This window comes from Colletotrichum truncatum (assembly GCF_014235925.2).
Source record: "Colletotrichum truncatum strain CMES1059 chromosome Unknown Contig_0003, whole genome shotgun sequence".
Taxonomy (NCBI): domain Eukaryota; kingdom Fungi; phylum Ascomycota; class Sordariomycetes; order Glomerellales; family Glomerellaceae; genus Colletotrichum; species Colletotrichum truncatum.
The window spans coordinates 3,597,248-3,614,061 of record NW_027222400.1 but is presented as its reverse complement, the minus strand read 5'-3'; the positions used below and the strand labels follow the sequence as shown (position 1 = coordinate 3,614,061).

At 51.8% G+C, this 16,814-nt stretch overlaps 6 protein-coding genes across 6 annotated transcripts; 4 read left to right on the top strand and 2 right to left on the bottom strand.

The window, feature by feature from the left end:
* Positions 1 to 913: 913 nt before the first annotated feature.
* CTRU02_205895 (calcium-transporting atpase sarcoplasmic endoplasmic reticulum type) lies at positions 914 to 4,090 on the top strand (the record flags this gene model as incomplete). The annotated part of the gene is made up of 4 exons (XM_036722970.1): positions 914 to 1,031; positions 1,093 to 1,250; positions 1,320 to 3,943; positions 4,000 to 4,090. The coding sequence occupies 4 exons, from the start codon at positions 914 to 916 to the stop codon at positions 4,088 to 4,090; spliced, it is 2,991 nt and encodes a 996-aa protein (XP_036585268.1).
* A 287-nt stretch (positions 4,091 to 4,377) lies between these two features.
* CTRU02_205894 (proteasome component PUP3) lies at positions 4,378 to 5,022 on the bottom strand (the record flags this gene model as incomplete). Its single annotated transcript, XM_036722969.2, has 2 exons — positions 4,378 to 4,521; positions 4,591 to 5,022. The coding sequence occupies 2 exons, from the start codon at positions 5,020 to 5,022 to the stop codon at positions 4,378 to 4,380; spliced, it is 576 nt and encodes a 191-aa protein (XP_036585267.2).
* Positions 5,023 to 5,987: 965 nt separating this feature from the next.
* Positions 5,988 to 7,570, top strand: CTRU02_205893 (ubx domain-containing protein; the record flags this gene model as incomplete). The annotated part of the gene is made up of 2 exons (XM_036722968.1): positions 5,988 to 6,124; positions 6,184 to 7,570. The coding sequence occupies 2 exons, from the start codon at positions 5,988 to 5,990 to the stop codon at positions 7,568 to 7,570; spliced, it is 1,524 nt and encodes a 507-aa protein (XP_036585266.1).
* A 397-nt stretch (positions 7,571 to 7,967) lies between these two features.
* On the bottom strand, positions 7,968 to 8,718 carry CTRU02_205892 (60S ribosomal protein eL36; the record flags this gene model as incomplete). Its single annotated transcript, XM_036722967.1, has 4 exons — positions 7,968 to 8,048; positions 8,100 to 8,181; positions 8,340 to 8,440; positions 8,662 to 8,718. The coding sequence occupies 4 exons, from the start codon at positions 8,716 to 8,718 to the stop codon at positions 7,968 to 7,970; spliced, it is 321 nt and encodes a 106-aa protein (XP_036585265.1).
* Positions 8,719 to 10,132: 1,414 nt separating this feature from the next.
* On the top strand, positions 10,133 to 10,743 carry CTRU02_205891 (uncharacterized protein; the record flags this gene model as incomplete). Its single annotated transcript, XM_036722966.1, has 2 exons — positions 10,133 to 10,494; positions 10,554 to 10,743. The coding sequence occupies 2 exons, from the start codon at positions 10,133 to 10,135 to the stop codon at positions 10,741 to 10,743; spliced, it is 552 nt and encodes a 183-aa protein (XP_036585264.1).
* Positions 10,744 to 11,596: 853 nt separating this feature from the next.
* CTRU02_205890 (extracellular triacylglycerol) lies at positions 11,597 to 12,868 on the top strand (the record flags this gene model as incomplete). The annotated part of the gene is made up of 1 exon (XM_036722965.1): positions 11,597 to 12,868. The coding sequence occupies one exon, from the start codon at positions 11,597 to 11,599 to the stop codon at positions 12,866 to 12,868; it is 1,272 nt and encodes a 423-aa protein (XP_036585263.1).
* Between the last annotated feature and the right edge of the window lie 3,946 nt (positions 12,869 to 16,814).

The window sequence follows — 16,814 nt, the reverse complement described above, 5'->3', positions numbered from 1 at the left end:
ACCTTACGCAAGACACACACGATACTATGCATGCGTTGCTGGCGCCGCCGCAAGTTCGGCTACATTTAAAACCTGACTCGGTCTCGGCGATGGATGAAGTGGCTCCGGATCGGCCTAGTCCCAGTGCAGGAAAGACGGGGCCCGCGGGCTTTGTTCCGATATGGATTTCATACCTAGTCACGTGTTTTTACATAAGCATCGCATCAAACAAGGAGTTGGGCGTCCTGTCCGGTTAGCTTACTAACTGTCACCTGAACTGTCAGCTGGGCCTGCAAGGCTTCCAACCTTCCAGGCACGCCAGGTTCTCCAGGTCCAAGAGCCATATCACTTTACGCTCGGGCTAGAGTGCCGTCTGCAGCCTGCACAGAGCATGCATAGACCTTGATTGGCCGTTGCCCCACGTTTTCTAGCCTCATCGTTACAGTGGCTAATCCCCGATCCGGACAGGACACACAGGGGAAGCGCTGGGACCTTGGAACCTCTGTAGCAGGGTGCTTTCCCCCACTGGCACTAGCCGAAGAGGGCTAAGCTCGGGATCTGACTTGACGGCAAAAAAGAGTTCCCAGAAGGGGAAGCTAGGAGACCTAGGCCACTGAACGAACACGTAGAGCGTATTGGAAACTCGCTGTTCGGCGACGATTTCAGCTTCTCTGCCCCACCGCGAGCGCAATAAGATATGCTTGCTGTCTGATCCCTAACTTTTCCAGCACTTTCTCTCCTTCATATCTTCATCTCCAATCCTTTTATTTGGTGCAGGCTTGGAGCTTCTTTTTCTCTTTCTTCTCACTGTTGAAGACCAGCCATTCTTGACACTATTATTTCCGCAACTTGTTTCCGACGGTTGCTGTGGAAGCCCAGCTTGGTATTGCCGGATCTTGATAAGCCACCACTCGCGCTCGGCGCCGCTTTCGCGATGGAGAGTGCTTTCGCCTCATCCACCGACAAAGTTCTCTCAACTCTGGGAGTGAACCCTAACACTGGTCTGAGCGACGAGCAGGTTATTGCATCAAGAACGAAGCATGGAAAGAATGGTGAGCTGTTTTGCGACACGAATTCAAGGGTAATAGTCCTGTGCTAACTGTACGTCCGCAGTAATCCCAGAAGATCCTCCGACCCCTCTTTGGGAGCTCATCCTCGAACAATTCAAGGACCAGCTCGTGATAATCCTTCTGGGCTCAGCCGCAGTCTCGTTTGTGCTCGCACTTTTCGAGGAAGAGGAAGGCTGGAGCGCCTTTGTCGACCCAGCAGTGGTACGTAATCCCTGATGCAGATACCCACTATACCAAGACATTCCCGGGTTAACAGTGCCGGTATTCCAGATCTTGACAATTCTGATCCTTAACGCCGTCGTTGGTGTCTCGCAAGAGAGCAGCGCCGAGAAAGCCATCGCCGCCCTCCAGGAATACTCTGCCAATGAAGCCAACGTGATTCGCAATGGCCAAGTCTCCCGCGTTAAGGCCGAGGACCTCGTTCCCGGTGACATTGTCTCCGTCCACATTGGCGATCGTATTCCCGCTGACTGCAGACTGGTCGCCATTGAGAGCAACAGCTTCGCTGTCGACCAGGCTATTCTGACTGGAGAAAGTGAGAGCGTTGGCAAGGATCACACCCAAGTCGTTAAGGATGAGAAGGCTGTGTTGCAGGACCAGGTCAACATGTTGTTCTCTGGAACGACTGTTGTTACTGGCCGAGCTAAGGCTGTAGTTGTATTGACGGGATCGCAGACGGCTATTGGTGACATTCATGAGAGCATCACTGCCCAGATCTCCGAGCCTACTCCCCTCAAGCAGAAACTAAACGACTTTGGTGACAGCCTCGCCAAGGTCATCACGGTTATTTGCATCTTGGTCTGGCTCATCAACATCCCGCACTTCAGCGACCCCAGTCACGGTAGTTTCACCAAGGGTGCTATCTACTATCTAAAGATCGCTGTTTCTCTGGGTGTCGCCGCTATCCCCGAAGGTCTCGCTGTTGTTATCACAACCTGTTTGGCTCTTGGAACTCGCAAGATGGCCGCAAAGAATGCCGTTGTCAGAAGTCTGCCGTCGGTTGAGACTTTGGGAAGCTGCAGCGTTATCTGCTCCGACAAAACTGGTACCCTCACCACAAACCAGATGAGCGTGAGCAAGCTGGTCTATCTTAACGAGGCGGGCACGGACTTGGTTGAACTTGACGTTGAGGGCACAACTTTTGCGCCCAAGGGCTCCATTACTTTCAACGGCCAGAAAGTTGCCGACCTGACGCAGTCATCTGCCACCGTCCGACAGATGACCGAGGTTGCGGCCGTTTGCAACGACTCCAAACTTGCTTATGATGCCAGAAGCGGCTCTTATTCGAACGTTGGAGAGCCTACTGAAGGCGCTCTACGAGTTTTGGTTGAGAAGATTGGTCCTTGTGCCCCACCGAACAGCAACCCTGAGGACTGCGTGCACTACGCTAGCTCGAAGTATGAGAAGGACTTCCCCCGTCTCGCTACCTATGAATTCTCAAGAGACCGCAAGAGCATGTCTGTCCTGGTTCAGAATGGTCAAGATAAGAAGCTTCTGGTCAAGGGTGCTCCCGAATCTATTATTGAACGTTGCACGCACGCTCTGGTAGGAGCCAATGGAAAGCGACAACCCCTGGACCGCAAGCTCTCGGATCTGATTTCCAAGGAAATTGTTGACTACGGCAACCGCGGTCTTCGTGTTATTGCGCTTGCTAGCGTCGACAACGTTGGCAACAACCCTCTGTTGAAGTCAGCCAAGTCTACCGCGCAATATGCCCAGATCGAACAGAACTTGACTTTCCTCGGTCTAGTTGGCATGCTTGACCCCCCTCGCCCTGAAGTCGCTGCTTCTATCCGTAAGTGCAAGGATGCTGGTATTCGGGTCATCGTCATCACTGGAGACAATCGTAATACTGCGGAGAGCATTTGCCGACAGATTGGTGTTTTTGGCGAGTATGAGGATCTCAAGGGCAAGAGCTTCACTGGCAGAGAGTTTGATAACCTCAGTGAGAGCGAGGCTATCGAGGCTGCCCGTACCGCATCTCTTTTCTCTCGTGTTGAGCCCAGCCACAAGTCCAAACTTGTTGACTTGCTTCAGCAGCAGGGAGAGGTTGTAGCCATGACTGGTGACGGTGTCAACGACGCGCCTGCCCTCAAGAAAGCTGATATCGGTGTTGCCATGGGTTCTGGCACCGATGTCTCTAAGCTTGCTGCTGATATGGTGCTTGCCGACGATAACTTCGCCACTATTGAATCCGCTATCGAGGAAGGACGATCCATCTACAACAACACCCAACAGTTCATCCGCTATCTCATCTCGTCCAACATCGGCGAAGTTGTCTCTATCTTCCTGACTGCCGCACTTGGCATGCCTGAGGCTTTGATCCCTGTTCAACTTCTCTGGGTGAATCTGGTCACCGATGGCCTTCCCGCCACTGCTCTGTCGTTCAACCCTCCGGACCACGACATCATGAAGCGTCAGCCCAGAAAGCGCGATGAGCCCCTCATTGGCGGCTGGCTCTTCTTCCGCTACCTTGTGATTGGCACTTATGTTGGCGTTGCTACTGTTGCCGGCTACGCCTGGTGGTTCATGTACAATCCTGCAGGCCCCCAGATCAGCTTCTCCCACCTCTCCCGCTTCCACCGTTGCTCAAGCGACTTTCCCGAAATCGGCTGTCAAATGTTTTCAAACAACTCGGCTAAGTCAGCCTCGACGGTTTCGCTATCAATTCTCGTTGTGATCGAGATGTTCAACGCCATGAATGCCTTGTCTTCTAGCGAGTCGCTTCTGTCCTTGCCTCTCTGGGCCAACATGAAGCTTGTCTACGCTATCACACTTTCCATGGCACTCCACTTTGCTCTTCTCTACACTCCATTCCTTCAAAGCCTGTTCTCCATCTTGCCTCTGAACTGGACCGAGTGGAAGGCAGTGTTGTACATCAGTGCCCCTGTTATGTAAGTTTCAATTGCCCGCCTAGTAGCTCATCAGTATGTCGCTAACAACTTGACAGTCTCATTGACGAAGGCCTCAAAGCTGTTGAGAGATCGTTCTTCAGTCAGAGGAAGACGATTGAGTCTTCCAAGGCAAAGAAGGAAGCTTAGATGGATAGACGCCAGCTCACGCTAGATTATAGACCTGTCCTGTACCATAGCAGCGCTGGCATGTTTGCACAGAAGCGTATATAAAACGCCATAGCACCACTTTTAAGGATGGAAATCCATTCCAGCCACAAGAATATTGTTTGAAATCAAGGTTATTCATCTAGTTCATGTAGGCCTCGTAAGCCCTCATAGTGGATCATCTCCATCTATTGATACAAGCTAGAAACCGTCTATTCGCAGCGGTCCTATTGAGCTCCTCCTCCTGCAACTCTCCCCATTCGTTCAAATTAGTCTTGTCTGCCCTTGAGCAGCCTCTTCGTGACCTTGTCTTTCTCAATGATGTACACGTGTGCGCCCCAACCGGACAGGGCATCTCGGTCAACGGCGTTTAGGAGTGACTGAGAAATGGTTTCGAAGAGCTCATCGGGGCCCTGCATGATATGCTGTTAGAATTTCGTGATATATCTAAAGAGGTACCATATATAGACAGTATCACTTACCAGGTCAGGCTCCCATAAGCTCTCGCACATACCAAAGAGTTGTTCCGAGGCAGTGCCAGAGACAATAAAGTCCTTGGCGAAGTCGATACAGCCGATGCTGTCAAAGCCGCAGATGAAGGGCTTGCCAGTCTTGGGGTCGAGACCGGCAACGACAGGAGAGACAAAATAAGGGCCAAAACGACGCTCATACAAGGAGCTACTGACGAGGTTGGCGAAGGTGGTGGGGGCGATGTTGCGCTCTTCGCGGAGGCGGTACATGTTAACCTTGTAGCGGAAAAGGTCGCCCACGGTCGAGACATCGGTGGCAAGGCCAGTGAGGCCCAGGAAAACGTCGCCGTATTGAAAGATCTTGGGGAAGTTGTTGGAGACAGTCAAGGCCTGGAGACCGAGGCGAAGATCGCAGGCTATTGCGACACAGTCCTTGCCTACCATTGCGACGCAGGCGCCGCCATCTGGATGAGATATTTGTTAGAACGGCATGTCCGATCAAATGAGGGGGTTGAAGGGGTGGAGAAGACGAACTGATGGAGAAGGGGGAGCTCTGAAAGATGATATTAGCTTGCGAGTTGCATCTTGAGGCTGAGGAGGGGGAATGACGAGCGTACCATCTTTGGCTCTTAGACCGAAGATCACAGGGGCTTTAGAAGCTTCTGATTAGAGTCGAGGCAGTTCTATCGTCGATTTCCACGTCGTGATGAATCGCAGGGCTGGCTGTGCGTAGCCTTGTTGTTACGTTGAAGGTCGTCGTGATGAACGGGCAATTGGGTAGCTGCAATCGAGGTTGACCGGATCGGAATGCTGAGTGCACCTGCTGGGCTGGGTGCTACTGCTGCAGGCAAGGGCAAGGCAAACACGCATGGCGCGGCCGAAGTGGTCGGAAAATCCACGTACAGTGGATTAAAGCTTTCTGATTGGTCCAAGCTTACTGGGCGGCGAAGCAGCTTTCAGTAGGTGCTCAGCGATGATGCACGTCCCCGGCTGCCTTCGCTGACGGAGCACCTATTACCTACCTGCCTGGCCTTACTACCTAACTTTCGCTTCGTGGACAGGTGCTGTCCCCTTCTGATTAAACAGCAAGTTGATTCCCGCCAGCAAATAATCAACTAGGCCAAAAATTTCTAACTTAATAGTCACTCATTTGGCTGTATTAACACTGCGGCTACGCGTCCCGTTGTCGTCATTCTTTATTGTTCCGCCAACTTCCATCAGACTAACACACGTCGCACGAGCTTGACGCAACACCCCCCGCTGAGTGTTCAACCCCGCCAACGAAACACCCTGAGTGCAACACGATCGAAGTCCATATCCCCGATATCCAACGAAGTAACGACTACACACTTAACGACATTCCGATTTTCTCTTGCAAAGCATAGAAAAGTTCCTTCTCGCCAACCACAATGTCTTCCCACGTGGTGGTAATCGGCTCGGATTTGCGGAGAGCTACTGTTAAGGTCAATCCAGGGACCTACCTGACGGATGTCCTTCAGGAGGCTTGTAAGAAGCTCAACTTGTCGAGTGACAAATACCTCCTCAAGTAAGTTGCTTATCCGGTGGTACCGTCGCCCTTCGAATTTGTAGCTAAAGAGTGATCAGGCACAAACAGAAGCAAGTCGACCTATCCGTTGTGTGGCGGGTGAGCGGCCTCAGTCCTGGTGCCAAGCTGGAACTCGTTCAAAAATCGAATACTCCCTCTGTCGTCTCAGTTGCGCTCCAACTACCAGCGCCGGAATCAAACGCAGCACCGAACGGCAGACTAGTTGACAAGCTTCCCAGCGATTTTACTTTGTGGAAAGTCCTGCGTCAGTTCGAGAGTGGCGCGGTCAGTCAAGGAAAGAACCTCAACATCACCGCGCGAGGCGTTGCGCAGACAACAAGCGGAGGAGCGAGTGGTAGCGGCCAGATGTACTATGAGACACCAGTACTTAATATCATGGGCCGGGAGTTGGCCTCATTCGACGACTTCCAGAAGACACTCTCGCAACTGGGGTACAATTCAGGCACTGTTCTGATTCGACTGTCCTTTAGAAAGACAGACCAGACTTTGTTCGAGGCCATGGGTTATATCAACCAGTTTTTCTCCGAGGTCGAAGCTGAGGCGAAACAGAGAAGCCAAGCACCTACAAACCCTGAACCTCTAGCTCAGCTTGCACCAGTAGAGCAAACCGCACAACACCCTGCTGCCGAGGACCATCTAAGTACGAATGCCTCAGCAAATCAACAAGCGAGTCAATTACCATCTCAAGAAGCATCGAGTCTCGGAGACTTAGGAAGTGGCGCTATGGATGTAGACACAGCCAAACCGACCGACCCTTTGCAACCAGTTAGTGTTTTCCGTGCGCCAACTGGCACAACACCAGCGGCAGCCCTCGCAGAGGTGTCAGAATCGGACTACACGCCGACGATCGCGCATGCCCAGCTGCACCAAGCTCGACTACTACAAAACTCGCAAAATAAAAGACTCCCGTCAGACAAAGAGTTGGAAGCGCAAGCTCAAGCTGAGGAGGCCCGGTTGGCTGCTGTCTCTACTGTGGCAGTCAAGGTCCGGTTCCCAGACAATACCTCCGCCCAATGGACTTTCGGACATGAAGCCACTGGCGCCACACTTTACCAGGGAGTAAGATCCGTCATGGCATACGACAACCAAGCTTTCAGGCTAGTAATTCCGGGTAGCAAAATCTTGATCAAGGACGAGGATGCCCCAAAAAACCGCCTTATCCACGACTATAAGCTCACCCGCAATATACTCTTGAATTTGGTCTGGGATGATAGCGTGCCGGCAGACATCCGCAAAAGGCCCTTCCTCAAGGGAAGCTTTGCTCAAAAGGCCACCGACATCACGGTGCCTGACATTCCGAACTTCGTAGGCGGAAAGGATGACAGCCACAGTACGGTTCCTGCATCAAAACCGGAGAGGAGTGAAGGAGAAGGGAGCGCTGCGAAGAAACTACCTAAGTGGCTGAAATTGCCCGGAAAGAAGTAGAAACTAGTTTTACTAGACACTGTATGCCATTTGCTGCTCTGCACAGACGATAGACAGCAGTCACGGAGTTTTACGGTGTACGGTTACATGGGTTGTTGGCACGTTTCAATCATTGTAGCATCTTCAGTAAAGAAACCCCCTTGCAATTCACATCGCATTAATGGTGAAGGGGGAAGCAGTTGAGGAAGCAATGGGCTTGCTTGAAATTTTGGTATTTGTCGTGAACTGCAAAACTATTCCATAGCGAGGATGCAGCCTCATAAGGAACCGTGAGCGGGCTTTCCCAGTAGAGACCACTTTTGGCTACCACACGCCTTATACCCATGATATTTTGCCCAGAACCAACCCCAAAAATCGCCTAGCGCAGCACAATAAACCCGATTGATTTTTGATTCGTTTAGTGGCCGACACGGCGGGACTCGGCGATGACGCGGGTCATCTCCTCAACCTTTCTCTTGGCACGGCCGAAGGTACCGAGCTGCACCGATGGTTAGCACAGATGGGAATGCCATAGAAAATCAGAACTAACCCTCTTCTTGGCGAGCTTACGGGCACGCTTGTCCTTGGAGTTGCGAAGAAGTTCAATAACGCGGCGCTCGTAGGGGGCAAGGCTATGATATGAAAGTTAGCAAGAGCCTTGTAATAGTGCAGCGACATCTATCTCATGCTGAGAGGCTTCGATGTCCAGTTCTGTTTCTCGCCAAACGGATCTAATCCCAATTCCAAGTCTCTTTTGATCCTCTAGTAAAAGAAAATAATTGCGACTTACCCGGCAACCTCCTTGACAACGTCACGGACGAAAGAGGTGCGCTTGCTGAGGTGGCCCTTGGTGCGAGAGACGCGGGGCTTGACGACGCGAGCGGTGGTCTTCTATATTTCGGAAAATCACATCCGGTCAGCGTCCATCTTCTGCAAAAAAGCGATTGTGCTCGCTCCCCTCGTGGAAGAGAGGGTGGTATATGCAGAGATCCTCCACGAGGTGAGACGAAGCGGTGTATAAAGGTATTCCCAAATCATCTTCATCATCTTCATTCCCTTTCGGAAACTTCGATTCGAAAACGTTTTCAGGTCGGGGTGTTGAGACGACGTACGTGACCGTGGTTCAGGCCAGTGGCCAGACCGTTGCGGGCGGGAGCTTCCTTGGCCATTTTTGCTGCGAATGGACGGTTGGGTGGTCGGGTTAGTATTGTCGGAGTGGTCGAAGTCGAAGTCTCCTCTCGCAAAAAAAAGTTCGTATGGTGGATTGGGAATTTCGATGTGGGTTTGTGTGATCACGTGCTTGGGGTTAGCGAGGCAATCTCACTGGCGGCTAGTGGCTAGGGTCGTTTTTCAGGGACTGGAATGGTTTGGTCCGGAGGGGTTGGTCTTTGTCTTTTGTAGCCTTTGATTGGTCTGTTGACTTCCCAGGGGGCAGAGCTTTGCCTTTACACACACAGCAAGACCATCCAGCGAGCTTTGCTAAGCATATGTTCCTGCATCGCATCACCGACGTCTATCGTACTATTCTCTTGGATACATTTTGCTTCACTAGTCCATTAGATGGTATGCCTTGGTCATTCAATGCATGCAGCCCGTATACACTTTTGGTGCAAACCCCCTTGTGTGCAAACCACCTGCATAGCTGGTTGGTCTACATTGGAAGAACTTTGCACCAGAATAACCGCCCATAAGCGTCTTGTTAATCGCTTACCTGTGGTCACTCCCTGCTACGCCATGATTCTTTCTAATACCCTTCCATTCAGCCGCCGGTCGTGATTTTCTTTCCCGCACGTCTGATGCCTCAGACTATCTGCCACCAAAGCTAGACCAACCCCTCTGATCGTCAACCCGTCAAAGTGCCATTCGACTGACGGATGGTGGGACAAGGCCAGTTCATTTAGTCAGGATTTGGCCTCTGTCCAAAAGGGGCGGATGGGATGGGATCAACATGCCAAATGGGCCCAGCCTACAAGCAAGGACGTTAAGTAAAGTGCTGTTCCAACGTGTAAGGATGCCATGCTATGAAACATGAAACATAGCAGTGGCCAATCAAGGCTGGGCACCCCTGAAGTGGTGTAACCGGCGTGCCGGCACAATGTCGTGGTTGCATGTAATGCGAGAGTCAACTTTTATCCCTCTCGCCGCAGGCTCCATCTTTGATGACGGACCAATGTTCCTTGTTTCTCCTAAACTGGAGTCTTACCCCTCAACTTGGTCGCCCTGTGAGTGCGGGCGAACCAGATGATTGCATCAGGATCTGCAGACGGCTTGCGAGTCTCTGGATAAGTTCGGCTTTTCTATGATCTTTTTCGCTCCGCCCCCTGAAGATGTCTGCAAGGAACAGCGGGAAGAGGATTTTGGGCTCGCTCCTGTGCGTAGCTGGTCCGCATTACGAAGTGAAGCTAGCAGCCAGAAGCAACACACTACGTGGAGATCAACCTTGATTGTTAAGTAGATCACCCTGCTGCCTTCCCGGTCTCTACTGTTCATCCAAACTTTCGAACCATCATCTCTTGACTTGACTCCCTTCGTTTGCAGTGTGCATATCAATATCATCAAAAGCATCTTTCCGTATTGGCAATCATGCAACTGTCTCTTCTTTTCGTTGCCGCCCCTGCAGCGCAGGCTTTAGTTTCCTACATGGCAGCCGTCCCCGAGTCCCTCATGGCTTTGTCAAACTCGGGTGACTGTACACTACCCGATGACTTCCAGATCCAACAGTTCTCAGCTCAGTCACCAGATGGTCAGACAATAGACTCTTTAGACTTTACCTTCAACGACGACAGCACAATCCTCAAAACGCAATGTCATCTCAACGCCTCTTCTGTGCCAGTGTCGGATGATGGGCGGACTGCCAGGTATAGCTGTGACAACCAGCTTGTGCAGTTCATCTGGCAGAACGAGACTATCACTGTTATCGAGAAGGTTTGCCCTGGCGAAGATGGGTAGGTCATAAGAGATATCCTTGTTTTGCTCTAAGCGGTAACTGATAACCCCGACAAAGTGCTGCCGATTATGAGGCTTCCGGAACGGCCTCCGTTCCCCTTGTATGCGACATAGATGCCGGCAACGGAACCAGCAACGGAGGCGGTGCCCAGTCCCGCCAACGGACTAGAAGGGCCATTGCATGCAAATCCAGCTCGGACGACATCCGATCGAAATTTTTCAGCATACAACCGGTCCCTAGTAGTTAAGAGCTCAGTTTGGGATGAACATCAAAAGAAACAGGCACTCCAAAATGATGAAACAGACGCTGAGGCCTGGCGATCGAACCTTGGCAGACCATCTTTCAAAAACACACACAAACGCACACGCACACACATACATAAATGAAGTTAAGCTTTACTGGAGAAAGGCTTAATAATGCGGTTTGTCCGTATTCCAAGAACGATGCAAGTAGAACAATTAATAGACTTCTTGTTCACTAAACACATCCAGTCGCATGAAACTGCTGAAATGAACTTGCTCAAAAAAGTGCCTTGATGGGCTCAGACAAGGAGGGAGTCGGCTTTGGTGTGTTATAGCACCTTTTCCTGGTGCTAGTAGCCAAAGGCTTCAGGGACAGGCAAATTCTGAACCAATCGTTTGTCGGCAAATGTCGCTTGGCCACGCCTCCGCATTTTGCTTAATGGAGCTCTACCATTTTCCCCTGCATGGCCGTATGACCTCACCACAGCCACCTCACGAGATCAACTTGAGACGTCGGTATCCTGTACTGTCTCGTCGCAAATCCCCAATCGCCTCAACGTAATATTTTTTTAGAGGAGTAGCGCACAGAGCGCATCCGTCATCATGTGTGCTGGAAGGTCAGGCACTGAGAGTTTTGCTTGACCATTCAACGTGGTCATCATCACTTCAATTGCCCACCTGCCTCTTAAGTGCACTTTATTGTCTGGCTGCTGTTGTGACCTATTAGCTCACTACTCAGATCAATATAACGGAAAGCGGTACCTCTATGCAATGTCTTCTGGGCATATCAATCGATGATAGCCTGTATGATACTAGAAAAACTCGAAGACATCCCGAACCGATTACCAGTCACTCACGATGCGACGTCTTCTCCAGCTTGCGCCACTGCTCGGGCTCTTGGCTACCACCACATCTACGAATCCCTTCCAACAGCAACAACCACTATTAGGCAACGAGACCGACGGTACGGAGCCTCCCCCAACGATATCTGTTGATTTATTTCGATCTCTTGAGCGCACCTCGCGCATCGTCGATATAACCTACTGCGTCGGTAACTCAGGCATATCTCAGCCGTTCTCCTGCGTCTCTCGCTGCAAAGAGTTTCCCTCCTTCAACCTTGTCACAACTTGGAACACAGGCCTTCTTCTAAGCGACAGCTGTGGCTACATCGCCGTCGATCACGGCGTGCGCCGCCCGGGAGATGAGGATAGACTCGGAGGCGAGGTTGGGGAGAGGGCCATTATTGTCGCGTTCCGCGGGACATATAGCATCACGAATACTGTTGTGGACTTGAGTACAGTACCGCAGGAGTACGTGCCCTACCCAGCACCTGACGATGGCGGTGAGGAGCCGCCCAAGAAGCCGGAGCACCGATGTGAAGAATGTACTGTTCATATGGGCTTCCTGGCATCTTGGCGCCAGGCGAGAAAGCTTGTTCTTCCTCACCTGAAGAAGCTGAGGGAGCAATATCCTGATTATCCCATCCACTTGGTTGGTCACAGTCTCGGTGGTGCAGTCGCAATGCTCGCATCGCTCGAGCTCAAGGTTTCTCTGGGCTGGGACAACGTCATAGTCACAACTTTTGGGGAGCCCAAAGTAGGTAACCAGGGTTTGTGCGACTACGTCGACGCCATTTACGGCCTGGATAAGGAAGATAAAGAAAATGAAGTTAAGGAACCCCCGAAGAGAACCTACCGACGCGTTACTCATGCCGGCGACCCGGTGCCGTTGCTGCCGCTTACCGAGTGGGGATATAAACCGCACGCTGGTGAGATTTACATTTCTAAATCAGAGCTCTCGCCATCCATCGAGGATGTCGTAGTCTGTCACGGCGATAGCGATTCCAGGTGCATCACAAAAGGTGACGGAGGGCTCCTGGAGTCCAGAGTACAGGATCTGGTTGAGATCGCCGCAGAAATGCAGCAAGAGGGAGGCGTTGGTAAGTCAGCGGGATGGATGGAACAAAGACTTTTGGGCTTTCCGTCTCGGCTCAAGCTCTGGCAGCTTTTTTTCGCTCACAGGGATTACTTCTGGCGGCTCGGATTGTGCGTGCCTGGCGGCGACCCTGCTAACTGGGGGAGGGATAAATACGGTAGCCGTCAGGGCGGCAAGGCGTCAGATGAGCTCTAAGAGGGAGGGACTATGATAATAATTTTTTTTTTTCATGGAGGGGGGGTTTTGGTTTGGTTTGGTTCACACATCTTTGAGGCGCTTGTACCAATCAAGCAGGGGAGTCGATACTGGGAACACAACTGAAGGACTGGAAGGACTACTACAAAAAGCAAGCGGGCGTCAGGCGGTATTGGCGGTATCGGCAGGCGTTCTTTTTCTTTTCTTTTCTTTTCCGATAGCTTGAACAATAGCATGAGATTGCTCGAAATACCGAGAAAATTCCCTCATTATCTTCTGATACTGCTCGCTTGAATCGCGGCAGACCGAAGTGGCCTAACTTTGCACCCGAGTTGCGAATCGGCAACAGGAGGGATGGGTCTCGGCGGTACCGGTCAAGGAGTGTGGGTTCATTACTCGGTTGAGGTACAGATAGCAAGAGAGAGGTGCATTTGCCACATAAGAATCGACCACCGATGATCGATAACAAAAGCAGATGGGTTTGACATAGACACTAGGCCATGGAAGGATATGCTATTCCGCTGCTAAATGAGTTTGCCAGGTCAAGGGTCACGTCCTCCATGCGAAATACATATTGCCCATTCTCAATTTGAACGACTTGGAGCACATATCCACAGCCTAGAAGCTGGAGCTGGACTTCTCAGCATTTGTAGGTGTGGGGGCCACGACAGACAACAGGTCCTGAGGAGAAGCTGTGGCCATGCAAGAACCTCGTGCAATATGCGGGCGCCGGGAAGAGCCCCGGTGGGACTCTCGTGTCGAATTGCTCGCCGGGTTTTCGGTCCCCCTACAGTCCCTTCCAGTGATCCTCTGCTGGTAAGTAAGCTGGGTTGAAGCTTGTTCGCATGAATCCTGCCCGCGCCTTCGGATCATAGTCCGGGACAAGGACTCATGCCACTCGAAGGTGGGATACCAGGATACCAAAAGTTGGGAGGGGTAAATCAAATTACCCGTGCGAAGTAAGGCAAGACGAGGCGAAGCTCGTAAGCTGGCATTGCCAACACACGAGCTGGGCTCAGAGAAAGGCGGGCCGCTTCGGATTGGAATATTTTCTTTTTTTGTGCTCTAACTTCAAGGCATGTAGACGCCCAGAGGTTTGCCACGCGATAAGAGACCCTTGGGCGTGTTAGCGTACGAGTCGCTTGTTCGATCCAAGTGCATGAAGCATGGAGGGGGCAGTCGCTGGCTGTGCTGGATGTGAGTCACCGTTGCGCCGTGATGGTATCGTGTTGGAGGGTGTGAAGAAGGGCTAAAGTTAGGATGAAAAGGGGGTGGCAGCCAAGAGATCGTTGATCAGAAGTCAAAATGTCCGGAATAAATACAGTTTCCAGTCTGGGCCTGCCCAAAGAGAAACCTATCGGCGACTACCTGACCCGTCTCTGCTGGAATGATGGGGTTGAGTTCATTTGACGTGTAAGGAAGGGTGAGCCACATGGTGACATCAAAGCCTTTCGTCGTTTCACCCGCTGGGAAACTGTAGGGGGAAAAGGATGATGGGCAATCACATTAATCGGGTGGAGGGACCCTCCTTAGATTGGAACTGGTTTCCTCGAGTGATGAAGGTAGAGAGCGACGACAACATCCTGATGGGCGATCGGATATTTTACAGACTGTGCAGGTGGGCATGGAGGTTTCGTGCATGACAAGGCACAGCCTTCTCGACGAGCATGCACACAGCACAACGATGCAGTGAAAACCACTGTATCGGCAGGGTTGATGGTTGAGGGAGGCTGTCGTGGTTGGGCGGCAAGCCGGCTGCGATTGTGGCTTAGTCGGCCGAGTGGCTAGCCCCCAGCATCAAGACACCAACTCACGAGAGGGTCATCCAGCGCGATGCCATGATTGGAATTCGAGACGTCCGTTATGATTTGAGAGGAAGCAACCGAAGAGCAACTCTCTGTTGTGGAACCCTGTCTGCCCGTTAGGGTCCTCCCCATCATCCGGGGCTCCTATCTAGTGGATTGGTCTTAAGGGACCTCTGAATCTCATAATGTCGTCTGCAGTCCGGCTTGCCTGCTAAGTAATTTCCCCCGATCCGCAACAGCAGTCTTTGAGCACACTCGGGCTTCAGATGGACAGCAGCCTGAGGATAAGAATCACAGATGAGGCTAACAGGATCTACAGTAGTGCTGTGCTTGTTTCCTTAAGGTGCAAGATGGTCTGAGCGAGACACTGTTCGTAAACGACATTGGACAGCTTTTGATGGAAGGCATGTCAAATCATCCCCGGATACCAAAAATTGGCGGGAAGTAAGCTACAAAAGAAAGCCCTGGAAAGCAAGAATGTCCGAGGCCCAGTCGAAAAGAAGACACCAATCTGAACGGGCATTTTGGCGTAATTAGCTGGCAGAAGTTCTGGGGCTCCTACGAAATTCGATGGATTTGTACGTCAGCAGAACCATCCACGACCCAATGTGCCAGGGCATCTGTGCAAATTCCGCTGAAGGTTACGCCATTGATGTGTTGGGCAAACGAGGTGAAGTGAATGTGACGCGATGAGAGGTTGAGGGGTGGGGGCTTTCAACTGATGAGTTGACTCTGGGGGTGTGGTCAGGAGGAAACCAGTAGAGACTCACACGTAGATACAGTTGGAACAAGAGAGAACCACTATAGGGGGAATCACGAGACAGAAAAAAAGTGCAGTTTTTTGCAAGAGCTGCAAGATACGTACTTTGAAGGGGTGTGGTGAGGCACGAGCGGGGTAGCGCACGGGAGGTGGGCCTAGCAGCTATATGACCCTTCAGCCAGTCAAGAGGCATTATTTGCATGCTCATGCTCATTGCTGGTGCTGCGCTGTGCTATGCTGTGCTGCGCTGGCTCATCCATCTCCCAAAACACACTCTTCCATTTGGACACCCACTAAACCAAAGTGACATTCACCTGAGTTATCTGAGTGACCCCCTCACAGGCTCAAATTTAACAGCCCATTTCTTTCCTAATTTCCTACTGGAGAGATGACTCCAGTAATCTCAGTTCACGGCGTCCTATGGAAAGCAGATCCAATAAATATTTAAGCCCTGCTGGTGGCGATTGGCACATGAGGCATCTACCCGGCAAAGACGGACTCTCTGGCTTTCCAGGACCCGTCAGTATGGGAGGCACTCGCTTTGCAGTAGAAGACGATGTCAATCATTGGTAGGCTGACCTAGTCTCAAAAGTAGCTCTACTGTGCCTTGCTTGGCTTCGTGTGCCGGCTGACGGGCACTTGTTGATTTGGTGTGAGCACGAGCCGCTCCTCAATACCGCAGCTTGTCCCTTTGAAATCATCAAACTAAACCCCCAGGGCTACTTTTCGACAAAAGAGACAAAAGGTACTTCACTGCGTGCTAATTCTAATTAGCCCTGGCATGCCCCGTTCTGTTCGACTGCCCTGCTTCTACTATCCACACAGAAAGACCTCAGCCTGGCGTAGAGAGTGAATTGTACGGCAAATGTGAAGAAAACAGTAACAACGGAGAGGACCAAGACCCCGCTCTCCCCCTTCCCTGCCAGCTGCCTACTACTCACTTTGTGCCCGTGTCCTAGAAACCTTGGGCGTAAGGAACAGGTGAGCCTGGCCCAGCCCAGCGCCCCGTTTCTCTTCCCCTCCCGCCAAATTGGAACCTGCCCATGGCCCCCATGCCCTGGACCAGGACCTGAACCCCCGAGCCCCGAGAGCCTGACCAGCCTAGGCAGGGGAGCCCACCAGCACAAGCAAGAAGGGGATGTAGTGGGGTCCGTTGCGGCGGCAGGTGCAGCCAGCGGGCACAAGTAGTGGGCATACCTGCTGGACAGCACCAAAAAGGGCAAGGCAGGTAGGTCTAGGGGAAGGCAAGGCCAGTGGAGGTACCACGGTATGGGACGGGACGGCACCCCAACCTGAGAAAATCAGCAGGAAGGAGCGACTTGGGCGGCCTTGGACCAACCCGATTAAATCTTCACTGGCCTCGCAACTTCCCTTAGAGATT